Source organism: Carcharodon carcharias, chromosome 23, assembly GCF_017639515.1.
Source record: "Carcharodon carcharias isolate sCarCar2 chromosome 23, sCarCar2.pri, whole genome shotgun sequence".
Classification (NCBI taxonomy): domain Eukaryota; kingdom Metazoa; phylum Chordata; class Chondrichthyes; order Lamniformes; family Lamnidae; genus Carcharodon; species Carcharodon carcharias.
In genome coordinates, this window is record NC_054489.1 from 7,851,864 (window position 1) to 7,864,847 (window position 12,984).

The following is a 12,984-nucleotide window of genomic DNA, read 5'->3' on the forward strand; positions in this document are numbered from 1 at the left end:
AATTTAAAGATCTGGATCATATGCTTTTTAAAGTGTAATTTTACATCAGTTTGGTAAATCACTCCTCATAACTTAAAATCCTAAATACCTGAATTCTAACTGCTGTTACCTCTCCCTAGTACTCTAGGGGTAGAATTTTGCCCTTGTCGGGCAGGCTTGGTGGGGATGGGCAGGAGTGGTCGGCTTGGACATTTATGCTGGCGGGCTAGTTAAGGCCCGCCCATCGTTGAATGTGTGCTGCAGCACTCAGCGCTACCTGTGATGGTTTGGGTGGGGGGGGGGGCTCAAGCGGGGATCTTCACACATGCACATGGTTGCACGCTGGAAAAGCTCCCTGAGACATACAGCTGCTTCAGGGAGATGAAGAGTTCTGAAAAACAAAAATAAAGAATTTTTAAATGTTAAAAAAATGCCCCCTCATGTGATTGTGTCACATGAGTAGGAACATATTTTGAATGAGATGTAATTTTTAAAATTTTTATTTGCTGTTGGAAACCTCATCAAGCCCTTGGATGAAAAAGTACAAAGGCTGCTTGGCTTTTATGCCAAGGTTGGACGGGCAGCGAAAAATTTAAGTTAATTAATACTTAAAGGCCTTAATAGGCCTTCTAATTGTCGGACATGCTGTCAGTTCCGGTGCGGGCGTGCCGACCGAACTATCGTGCAACTGCGCATTGACATCGGGATGCTCGCCTGACGTCATTGTGTGTCACTTCACGCTTGAACGGGTCAGGCACCCCCCCCCCCCCCCGCCAAGGTGAAAATTCTGCCCTAGTTCTATTGAAAGTGTTCAGATTTGCTTATAAATTAAGCGCAGTTAAAATAATACTTTTAAGATCTACCTATTTTACTTTTAATAGCAGTTTTAAATTGACTGCATAATTTCAGTGAATAGTCCATAATCGCATCCAGTACTTTTCCTTGTACATGATTCCTAATGGATTCACATAACATCTTTAATGTTTGAATGTACATCGCAATACCTATATTAAAGTTAAAGTGCAATGCTTAATGCATCTGTTTACTTTCAGCACAAACATTCACTTATGTCTTCCTTACTTATTTTGAAGAAGTAATCTGGGTTTTCTTGATTTATGGAACTTGATGGTTATAAATTAGTGAATAATAAACTGTTTGGCCTGCACTTGGGTAAAACTCATTCACTTTTTATTTTTGCACAATGTGATTGACCAGGACAGGAAGGAAATGCAAGGTGATGAAAGTGAGTATGAGGATCTGACAGCTTACTGTGTTCTGTGGAATTTAACATAACAATAAAAGTTTTGCCGTGTTATCTGCTATGTCATCTAAAACAATATAAACTTCTCCTTGAAAAATAAGTTGCCCATGCTCCTGAATCACGGTGAAGTTAACACTTAGTGATGAAATAATTGAATTCCATTTATGATGACAGTAGCAACTTGTATTAATATAGCACAGTTAATGTAGTAAACTGTCCCAAAGTGCTTCACAGATGTGTTATAGACAAAAGTTTACACTGAGCCTCAGCAGGCAATGGTAGAACAAAAGGCCGAAAGCTTAGTAATCAGCGTCTTAAAACATAAAAGAAAGGTGGTGAAGCGGGCTTTGCTGGCTGGGCCAGCATTTATTGTCCATCCCTAGTTGCCCTTGAGAAGGTGGTGGTGAGCTGCCTTCTTGAACCTCTGCAATCCATGTGGTGTGGGTACACCCGCAATGCTGTCAGGAAGGGAGTTCCATGATTTTGACCCAGCGACAATGAAGGAATAGCAATATAGTTCCAGGTCAGGATGGTGAGTGGCTTGGAGGGGAACTTCCAGTTGGTGGTGTTCCCATCTGTCTGCTCCCCTTGTCCGTCTAGATGGTAGTGGTTGTGAGTTAGGAAGGTGATGTCTAAGGAAGCTTGGTGAATTCCTGCAGTGCATCTTGTAGATGGTACACACTGCTGCCACTGTGCATCGGTGGTGGAGGGAGTGAATGTTTATGGTGTGGCACCAATCAAGTGGGCTGCTTTGTCTGGATGGTGTCAAGCTTCTTGAGTGTTGTGAGAGCTGCACTCATCCAGCCAAGTGGTGGGTATTCCATCACACTCCTGATTTGTGCCTTGTGGTCAGGCTTTGGGGAGTCAGGAGATCAGTTACTCATCACATGATTCTTCGCCTCTGACCTGCTTTTGTAGCCATAGAATTTATATGGCTAGTCCAGCTCAGTTTCTGGTCAATGGTAACCCAGGATGTTGATAGTGGGGGATTCAGTGATGGTAATGCTAACATGAACATCAAGGGGCGATGGTTAGATTCTCTCTTGTTGGAGATGGTCATTATCTGGCACTTGTGTGGTGTGAATGTTACTTGCCACATGTCAGTCCAAGCCTGGGTATTGTCCAGGTCTTGCTGCATTTGGACATGGACTGTTTCAGTATCTGAGGAGTTCCGAATGGTGCTGACCATTTGTGCAATTGTCAGCGAATATCCCCACTTCTGACCGTATGATGGATGGAAGGTCATTGATGAAGCAGCTGAAGATGGTTGGACCAAGGACACTACCCCGAGAAACTCTTGCAGTGATGTCCTGGAGCTCAGATGACTGACCTCCAACAACCACAACCATCTTCCTTTGTGCTAGGTATGACTTCAACCAGCAGAGAGTTTTCCCCCTGCTTCCCATTGACTCCAGTTTTGTTAGGGCTCCTTGATGCCACACTCGGTCAAATGCAGCCTTGATATCAAGGGCAGTCACTGTCACCTCACCTTTGGAGTTCAGCTCTTTTGTCCATGTTTGAACCAAGGCTGTAACGAGGTCAGGAGCTGAGTGGCCCTGGTGAAACCCAAACTGGGCATTGGTGAGCAGATAATTGCTCAGGAAGTGCTGCTTGATAGCACTATTGATGACCCCTTCCATTACTTCCATTAGGGAGTGAATTTCATAGCTGTGATGATGGGCAAGTGGGGAGGGAGGAAGACACAATAATGAAGATGGTGATGGGATTCCTGATTGCCCCTTTTGGAATTCTGTGCTTGGTTTTGTTGTGCATTTTGTCAGAATTGAGATGCATGTACTTAAATGGAATTGCATTCTAAATGCTTCTGGGTACAGCCACAAGGTGGCAATGCAATCATTGGTGTTTTCACAAACCACAATATTTGCAAGTTGCCTGCTTGTCAGTACTCACCATTTGCATGTGATAAGCAAACTAACGTGTCTAAAAGGAAGATTCATGGACTGGATAGTTATGTGAGCACAGAATTCCCAGCCTTTGGAGACATCTGCCGATACCATCATGAATGTTGGTTCTAATTTGACTGCTGATAAGCAAATCTGGAACATTCAGCATTTTGCTGGAGGACATTTGAGCTTTGTTTGTTCATGTTTATCTCCCTTTTGAAGGCTGCCTAATACAACTCTTATTCCTTTAGCCACAAGAGCAGGGTATCTGAGCTAGACACCCCTCTATAACTGCTGTCAGTACAGTTCTAACATAATTAAATAGGCAGGGGAAAGAGAGAGTATTCTTTTCTTTGTGTTTTGATTTTATAACCTAAAAGCTCTGCCACTTTTAAAACCTTTTTATGGAAAAATAGCTCAGATTCTGTGTTAACCAATCCATTAGATAATTTTTGTCAAATGTGCTTTAAATGATACTGAATTGTGGTTTATTGTTGCAATTTTTCTGAATGTTTTGCTCCTAACGATGTCAACATTGCCTCAGTCAATAGCAATTTTGCCTCTTCTGTCAGTGGCTGAACTTCCACTTCAGTGACATGAGCCTGTTATTTATTTGGAAACAGTTGGCCATTTTAGAGCTGTGGAGGAGAGGAGATTCAAAATAAAATATCAAATAGGATATTCTGCTTTTGTAAAAAAAAACTTATTCAGTAATAATTGGATGAGAGTTGCTAACTGTATCTGAAATGTAAAGAGAAAATGAAAATCATTTCTGCTGAAAGTTGGCTGCCCGAAATGTCTGTTTTCAGATAATGTTGTGTATTTCTGTAACTTTCTGGTCTTACTTTAGATTTAAAAATTTTTTTTGCTTAAAAACACCGCCTTTACAGCAGTCCATTCTCCTCTCCATCTCCCAGTTACTTTGTGCTTTCATTGTAGCACTTCTTAGTTTCAATTTGTTGAAATTTCTATTCAATGTTGCCAAATGTTCACAGATTATTATATAGTGAGTAGAAAGCAGTGTCTGATCAAGGTTTCTGTTGGTTGAAACAAATGTTACTGTTTCCTGGGGTGGACTCTGATAATAGCCTACTTAGTTTCTTGTTTTTCATTTCCTTCCCTAACTGATTTTACCTTTCAGTTCTTCTGACTTTTTTTTTTGTTTGAGTAGCTGTTGGAGTGAGTAGTTGAGTCAACACCTGGGATTTTAACTTGGGTTAGCCTGATTGTGACATTGATCAAAAAATGTATGGTAGCAGTTCAGAGCAGCTAGTCGTCCACACAGTCTAAATGCAGTGATTCATACAGTTTCAGGTAGAGGAGGATCCAGATGGTGAGATCTCAGCTATGTTCAGTTATTGTTTGTTTTCCATTTGTAGAGAGACAGTAATGATTTTATTATGGTTTTAATACCAAACTTTGTCTTTGGTTTTAACCCTTAAAAGAAAGTTCAGTAACCAAGCACAGCATACAAAGAAACTTATGAAAATGAATTGCTGTAAATACACAGTGGCCTATCAGCATTTAAAAAAGGGAACATTGAGATTTATGTTTCAGGTATAAACTCAACTTCTAAAGAGTACAGGGCTCATCCGAAACATGAACTGCCTTTTCCTTCCTCTGACGGCTCCTGGACCTGATGTGTAATTTCTGTTTTTTGTGGACTGCTATGAATTTCAAGCAAAGCATTCGCACTTTTTCTTCAGATCTGCCCAGAAGCTTACGGATGAGACTAATGTGTAGCTTTTCTGATGCTGGAAAGGAGATCCAGTTACCCTGTTCCTTGAACGCACTAAACTGATACTCTAGTGGAAATAAAAAACAAAAAAAGTAGGCCTTGTCTACCCACACATAACAGATGGTGCCTCAGAAACAAAGTGGCTTTTCTTGTTTTAAACTTCAAAACATTAAGCCTGCCTCAGCACATCCTGAGCTGGATCATGTAAATTCTGTACAGAGATGTAACATCTGGAAACCATGGAATGTTACAGAAAGATTCTTGAGTCTTATTAAGTAACATCCAAACAAGATCCACATTTTATTTTTTGACCCATCGATTTTCTGGATGCATTTAGCTTTTAATTTAAAAGTCCTCAATTTTAAAAAAGCAAATTGTTTTTATTACAACCATATAAATAACAATTCCGATTTATGAATATTGAAAATGTATTACTTCATTTATTTATATAAGAAGTTAATATTAAAATTTGCATGAATTATTTTCTGCTGTTGTTGACATTACTACGCACAGCTAGATGTGTGGCAAAATTTAGTGTTCAAGGTCTGTTGCTTACAGTGAACTAGTGTGGAATGTTTATCACCAATATACATCAATTCCTGGATGCTGCAATAGTTATGTGTTAAAGAACTACAGTACTTTGATGTACAGTTACTGTGATTTCATAGGAGACCTCAATTTGAAAAAATCTCCTGATGCAAGTATTATAGCTTGTTATGGCTCATCTGGTTAAAGCAGTGAGTTATTGAATCATGCAGTTTGTCTAAGATGGTGTTGGGCAAATTGCAACATTTATATGTGCTTTTGGGTTGTGAGGAATGCATTGACAAGATTCTTGCTCCCTATTGTTAATTACTCCTGTTGGAAGTGTGCAGGTGAGGGCAGGATCAGCCTCAGCTTTTATTCCCTGGTAAAATAGTCTGCAGACACTCTCACATAGACAATGGCTACTTGGGCAGAATGCTGTGCTTGTGGAGCTGCGCTTACCTAGGGGTTAATCTATTAAGGAAAAGCAAGAAAATTAGCAGAAAAGGGAGAACATCATTAATACCATATCAGTTCATAATCAGCATATACCATAAGTACCTGAGTAATGGTTGTACTTGTGTATATGTCAACCCCTGACTTTTAGCCAAAAAAGCAAAATTTTGCACTTACCACCTGCTTGCCACTGAAGCCAAACTTGCCCAGGTGCAAACCTCCTCATTGATAGAGTCGTAGAATAGCACACCATTGAAGACGGCTGTTCAGCTCCTTGTGCCTGGGCATGTCAACACATGCTGTCAAGGCTACCACCTCACTGGTGCTCGTTGTGTTCCTGCCAATTCCGCCCTCTATCCAGAAGGAATGGCAGTCCAATTCAGATTTAAAGTTGTTGAGATTGCAGAGCAGATAAATAATTGTGCAGCAGCCAGAGAATTCAAAATATCGGAGAAAAATATTAGAGATTGGAGGAAGTTCTCTCACAGCTTAGGCAGATGCCAAAGAATAAATGTGCAAACAGAGGAAAGCCTAGCATGTGGCTGCAGTTGGAAAATAAAATTGCAAAATACATCAATGAAAATTGCCAGAATGGACTCAGTTTCTCAATCTATCCAAATCTTCATCCTGAAATGAGCAAGAAAATTAGACATTGCAGATTTCAAAATCAGCTCTGGATGGCGTACCAGGTTTGTGAAGATAAAAAATTTTGTACTGCGACAGAAGACCAAGATCTCACAACAAGTCCCAGCAGAATTTGATGATGGGCTTATTGTATTTCAGGGGTTTATAGTCAAACATCATTTAAAAAAAATGGATACAGATTGGCCTGTATTGGGAACATGCATGGGACTGTAATGAATTTTGACATACCAGCCAGTCAAATGGCGAGCAAAGGTCCAAAGAAGAGCGTTAGTGAAGACAGCTGGCCATGAAAATAGTAGATCCATCATTGTTTTGTCATGTATGTCCAATGGGACGAAGCTTCAACTAGTAGTAATATCCAAGAGAAAAGCCCTCCCGAAACAGCAATTCTCAAAAGGAGTAATCGTCCACGTTCACGGTAAAGGATGGATGGATGAAGTTGGTTTGAAAATATGGTTGGGGAAGGTTTGGAGTTTCCAACCAGAAGGATTATGTAAAGAAAACCATCTTCTTATCTGGGACATGTTCCAATCATGCCTTGGCAATGATGTTGTTGCTGAAGTTAGATCACAAAATATTGATATATTGCAATGATTCCCAGTGCCATAACCAGCCTTATTCAACCATTAGATGTCTCTATAAACAAGCTGTTCAAGGATAGCATGAGAAGAAAGTGGAATAGCTCCCTGGATGATCAGAGGATAGAAGATCATTCACCAGGGAGGCAGCACATGGGCTCTGATGTTAGTAGCCTTACATGAATGGGTTGTAGAGGCCTGGGGTGAAATTAGACAGGAGATTGTCATTAAACCATTCAAAAAATGTGGGATATCCACATTTGGGATATGGTGTTAGTGTGAGATAATGGAGTTGAGGTAGAAGCTCACTCGTGATCGTGATCAGTGGAGGAGCAGGCTTGGTGGGCCAAATTGCCTAGTCCAGCTCCTATTTCTTATGTTCTTATGTCCTTAGTTTGAATGATAATCTGGCTTTTATTTCCTCCACATACCATTTAATATTTTGTAATATTTAAACGAGATCCTCCTTAACTGTCAGATAAGTTGTAAAGTTTGAACCACTGGAATCTTTAAATTTTGTCATCAGTCTTTCACACTTAGGTTTAGTCTTGCTTCTCTTCTGTATACCCTTTTTTTTGTAAAGTGTGGTGACCATGTCCTACGCTGCATTCTGTGGCTTTATTTGTTTAGAAGATGTGAAACACTTTTGGGCTTCATAAGAATGATAAAGCCTTCCTGCTTATTGTCATTCTTATTATTTTATTATTGTTGCTTATTATTCCTTCCACATCAAACATATTCAAGGCAATGTTTGCAGAATATAGGTAGCACTGAAAAAATAAGGCATTCACCAGAAAACTAATGGGTATCTCAAATGCCATTTTTGAATCAAAGTCATAGTCAGCTTTGGAACAAGTTAGGCTTGTTAAAGGACAAGGGAAATTTTTCTGTTGATTTTCATTTAAACCCTATAAATGGAGTTGTGCTTCTCATTGCTGTCAAGTATCAGAATCAGATGATCTCTGAGGCCACCCAGAACCCTCAGTTCCCACCTTGTACAACAAAGTGTTTGTTTAGAAGAGAAATAATGTTCTGATTTGCCTAGTGATCAAGAAGAAATTATTCGATTTTTAGGTAAAAAGGTGTCAAATCTTTTTCATGTCATAGACACTCTGGCCCCAATATTGGCTGGGAGGGTGTGAAGAAGTGTTGTATTATAGGAAAAAGCTGGTAAGGCCGAGGGCATGAATACCTTCTGGAATTTTAACGGCAAAGCTTCATTTAAATAATGTTTTGCTGACTTTCACCTGACAGTGGCCAAATTGACAGCCTGGCTGATTAGTGGGAGCATAAGAGGTGACTTGTTCAAAACATTTAAGATCCCGAGGGGTCTTGACAGAGTAGATGTGGAAAGGATGTTTCCTCTTTCCTGGAAGAATCTAGAACTAAGGGTCACAGTTTAAATATAAGGGGTCACTCATTTAAGACTGGGATGAGGAGAATTTTTCTGAGGGTCGTGAGTCTTTGGAATTCTCTTCCTCAAAAGGCAGTGGAAGCAGAATCTTTGAATATTTTTAAGGCAGAGTTAGGTAAATTCTTGATTAACCAGGGGGTGAAACGTTTTCAGGGGTAGGCAGGAATGGGAGGTTGATGTTGCAATCAGATTAGCTATGATTTTATTGAATGGCGGAGTAGGCTCGGGGGGCCGATTGGCCTATTCCTCCTCCTAATTCTCATGTTTGTATAAACAAGTGGCAAGTGACTCTGATCAAAACACTTAAACACACTTGTAACAGCATCAAAGTAACTTTGGTAGAAAGTTTGGAGAAGGTTATCTGCTGCCTACTTATTTGGGGAATACTACAGAGAGCAGAGCATTTTTTCTAAATAGTATATGATGTTACTGCGCAACATTTTTTCTTAAGCCTTTGTCCTTCAGTTGCTTTAATATTGATTGGACCCAATACAGAAAGCCTCAAATAACTTGTGCAATGTTTTGAATATTTATGATCCAACAGTTGTCTGTCTGACATTAAGACCTTAATGAGCCAAAATTTGCTCCAGCTTAATGCTAACAGAACCAAAGTCATCCCCTGAGTTCTCCTGATATCAACATGGCCCTTAGCATGACTTTATCGCCATTGCAGCTGCTCTCTTGGGAGGTGCAGATCCTCTGTGTAAGACTAGACTTTGAGCTGAGTTGTGCTTTGCCCCGCATCACATTTGTTCCAGTTTCCATATTGCTTTCTGCAACATTGCCAATCTCCAATTCTATCTCTTAAGTAAATTACAGTTCATGACTTTATATACTTGACCCTCATGTACTCTCCCAACTGGCTACCTCTTTCACAAATTACAACTCATTCAAAAAGCTGAAGCTGACATCCTCATCTGCACAGAATCTTGTAATTTCATCATTCCTGCTATTTTCAAGCCTCACTAGTGCCCTAGCGAATTGACTTAATAGTTCCTGTCATTTAAAAAAAAATCTTGATCTTAGCTATTCTACTTAAGCAATTTTCTTCAAGTATATGTATTTCAGCCCTCTGGTGCTGCTTACCACTTGTATCTCTGCTCCATAAATGATGGTTCTTTTAGCTACTATGCCCAACCTGATGAATTCCTTCCCCAGTACTCTATACTTTTCTACTTCCTTCCTTAATTTAAGACATCTCCTTTAAAACCATTTTAAACAACCAACACTTCAGCCTTGTCCTCAACATTCTGTACATGAAGAATGCTCTATTTTATATTGTGCATGTGTACAGAACAGCATAACACCACTCAGCAAGTAAGATGCAACATAAGTGCAGCTGCATAGTGAAGAACAGGGCTGCCTTATAAATCAGTCTGTCGTGTACATTTCTATAAGACATCTGTTATACATATTAACTTATTTTAACGTTTTAAATTTGTGCATTATTTGCAAAATTATATTTAAAAAACAATTTTAAGAAATAATGCAGATTTTCCTTGAAGGCAACACTGAGGTATTCTTCAGTTGCTAAACTGTTAATGAGATTTTGTTTAGAGTCAGAAGTCTGGTCTGATTGTCTTTTGACCAATTAGCTCATCTCAGCTCCTGAAAGGGAACTTTATGTGCAAAAAAAGTGACATCATGTGTTTATCGAAAAGAGAGCAGCCAAACCCACAGAAGATTTAAAAGAAAGAGAAGGCGAGTGTAACATATTTGTTTGATTGTTTAGTTTACTCAGTTTACTCTGGCATGTGACAGAATTTGCAGCAATTTGAAACTTTCGATAGTCTCCTGTGAGCGTCAGCTGGCGACTCGGGTCAGAGGTCAATGTCTGCGGCTAACAGCCCGGAACAGCTGTTGGTTCAACAGTGTGCAGTGTACAGGGCTGCGGTGTAAGTTTTCAGTTTGTTTGAGTGTCTGACGTTCCAGCTAAAGAGATTGCGCCTGGCAGTCTGTAGTTATGCCCCGCAGCATAACTGTTAACCATCTTTGGAATATATTTGGGTTCACTGTTGATGTGAATGAGAGGAATGGGGAAGAATATGCTGGATACTGCACTGTTCCAGCTACCAGATGAACATTTCATTTTGTGATATATGATGTGTAACTTGTTTTGTTGTTGTGAATGGAAATCGGAACGCAACAACCATCTTGAACTAATGATAACCACTTCTGAAAAGATCGCTTTCATGTGGGCTGGAAGTTGCTTTTCTAGTTGGATTAAAGTGAACTAAGGAAGAGACGCAGAATTATCTGTGAAAGCATGTCCAGCGCTGGAAAAGCTGCCTGCAGCCCAGGCGTGATCTACAAACACTGGAATTGGGAAAGACCAGTTGGGATTGACTGCAGTTCTCCCGAGCCCCGCTGCATTTGGTTAGCTGCACTGAGGAATGTGACCTCAGAGGTAAACCCCAGGAAGGAGAAGGACAGTGATATCTCAGCTGTCAAAAGAAAGCACAGTTTTCCTGTTTGGGAGGAGGAGGAGTTGCTGGTAAGGTGTTTGGTTAGGAAGCTGTGAAGTCTTTGTATGTGTATTGTGTAGAAGAAAAAGCTAGATTTAATTTCCTGGATACTGCTTTGCCTCAGGTAATCTTTAATAGAATATAAATGCAGACATGCCTATTTGCAAACATGCATCAACAACGATTCTGCCTCATAAAACACCGTTACAGTTTGTCACGATAATTGCTTGCTTGTGCTATTGATAACTCATTGAAGCACATGCAGAGTCAATGTACCAACAGCAATTTCTGTAAAACTCTTTTATTAATTTAATTTAAATACATTTAACCAGTTTTGAAACGGTCACCTTAGGACAAAAAACAGAAATCTTTTTGTCATGGGTATTGACTAAAGGAGCCCAGTTACTTGATTTTAAAAATATATTTGAGTGTTGATCCACGTCCTAATCATAGAATGGTAACAGCACAGAAGGTGGCCGTTTGGCCTGTCAAGTATGTGCTGGTGCCTTGGCACATTTGACTAGCATATCTCACTGCACCACTGAATCCTTTAGCCTACTTTTCATAACAGTTGTAGTTTGAGCTCCTCTATTATAGAATAAAACTATTATGCAAAACAGAACAGTAATATATTGCCTTAAAACAAACATTTGTTATGAAGACATTCAGATTTTCACAGTAGAACTTTAGTTCATAAACAGGATACTTGTATGTGTGTACTGCTGACCTCTTCATGCCACTATCAATGGCAGGAATCCAAGGTTGCAGGGTGAAGTCAATGGTCTGAGTATAAATCACATAGTCATGAACATTTATTAGGAAATTTGAGATGTTCACAATAGGTACTGCTGGGGAAACATTAGTTAATGGGCCGACTTCCTATTCTACTTGTATAACAGCAAAAAAATGTATTCCATCGTTCTTTCTGGATATAGTGATACAGTAGGTTATATTGATGGACTTTTAATCTAGGGAATGAATGTTCAAATCCCATTGTGGCAGAATTCAAATTCGATTTTGGAAAACAACCTAGAAATGTTCTGTATCAGCATGAACTGACCATGAAGCTGTCAGATTGTAGTAATAACTCCTAATTGACTGGCTTTCAAATAGGGAAAGAAACCTACCATCCTTGCCTGGTGGTCGATATGTGACTTAAGGCTGACACCAACATGGTTTATTCTTAACTGACCTCTGAAGTGGCTTAGTAAGCCACTTAGCCATAGCAAACCACTACAAAGATGATTGCAGTGGTTCCAGAAGAAGGCCTGCTACACTTTCTCAGAGCAAATGGGGATCAGTAGTAAATGCCGAGCTTACTAGCTGCTGCCATCCCATCCCACCCTAGCCCAAGAACGAACAATTTAAAAAAATTAAGTTATCAAGATCCAGAAGAGTGTATTATAATAAATTTCTGCTTCTTGACTTATTTCCAGGTTTTCTGGATTAAATTCAAAGTCTCAAACTGCCAGGATGGAATTTAATGCAAGCGACGGGAGAGAGCCACACGTCACCCCCTATGGAGAAGGCTCACTGTATTAAGTGCCAATCAGGGACTTAAGTGGCCAGTGACATGCCTTCTCCAGGATCTCTGGGGCAAAAATCCTGTCCCTAGGGAGTTGGCAGCGGCGCAAGAAGGCAAACCCACCTGGCACCCTCCCACAAGATTAAATGCCCTCATCTCCAAACTCACCTCGGGGACGGCATTAAACTCTGCCCTCCAGCTCTACATAATCCAGACCCCTATTATTAGTCTAGTAACATAACCACTATGCTACTGTTACCCAGCTTTACAAAAGTGGTATTGTAACTCATAGCACTGTAACTGCTTCACTGTGACATTATGGGAAGAAGCAGTCTGCTTAGCAACCTATTTTACTTTCCAATTTGTGATTTAAAAAAATATATATATTTTTGCTTTTGACCTTGTCAAATTAATAGTTTAAAAACAATGAGAATGTGTGAAATATAATCTTTATCTGACAGTAATCATGGATTTTTCAAATAAAAACAGAAAAT

The 12,984-nt window shown here is 39.8% G+C and overlaps 1 protein-coding gene across 5 annotated transcripts in view; it reads left to right on the forward strand.

Moving 5' to 3' along the window:
• LOC121269194 (rho GTPase-activating protein 23-like) overlaps positions 1-12,984 on the forward strand; it is a 506,984-nt gene that overhangs the window by 243,370 nt on the left and 250,630 nt on the right. Inside the window, exon 1 of one of the 5 annotated variants that reach the window (XM_041173722.1) lies at positions 10,538-10,994. The exons of 3 other annotated variants lie outside the window; for them this stretch is intronic. In XM_041173722.1, the coding sequence (XP_041029656.1) occupies positions 10,767-10,994 (228 nt within the window). In that variant the 5' untranslated portion in view covers positions 10,538-10,766. Of the gene's footprint in view, positions 1-10,537; positions 10,995-12,984 lie in introns of those variants that run through there. One more of the 5 variants, XM_041173723.1, reaches the window with a different exon arrangement.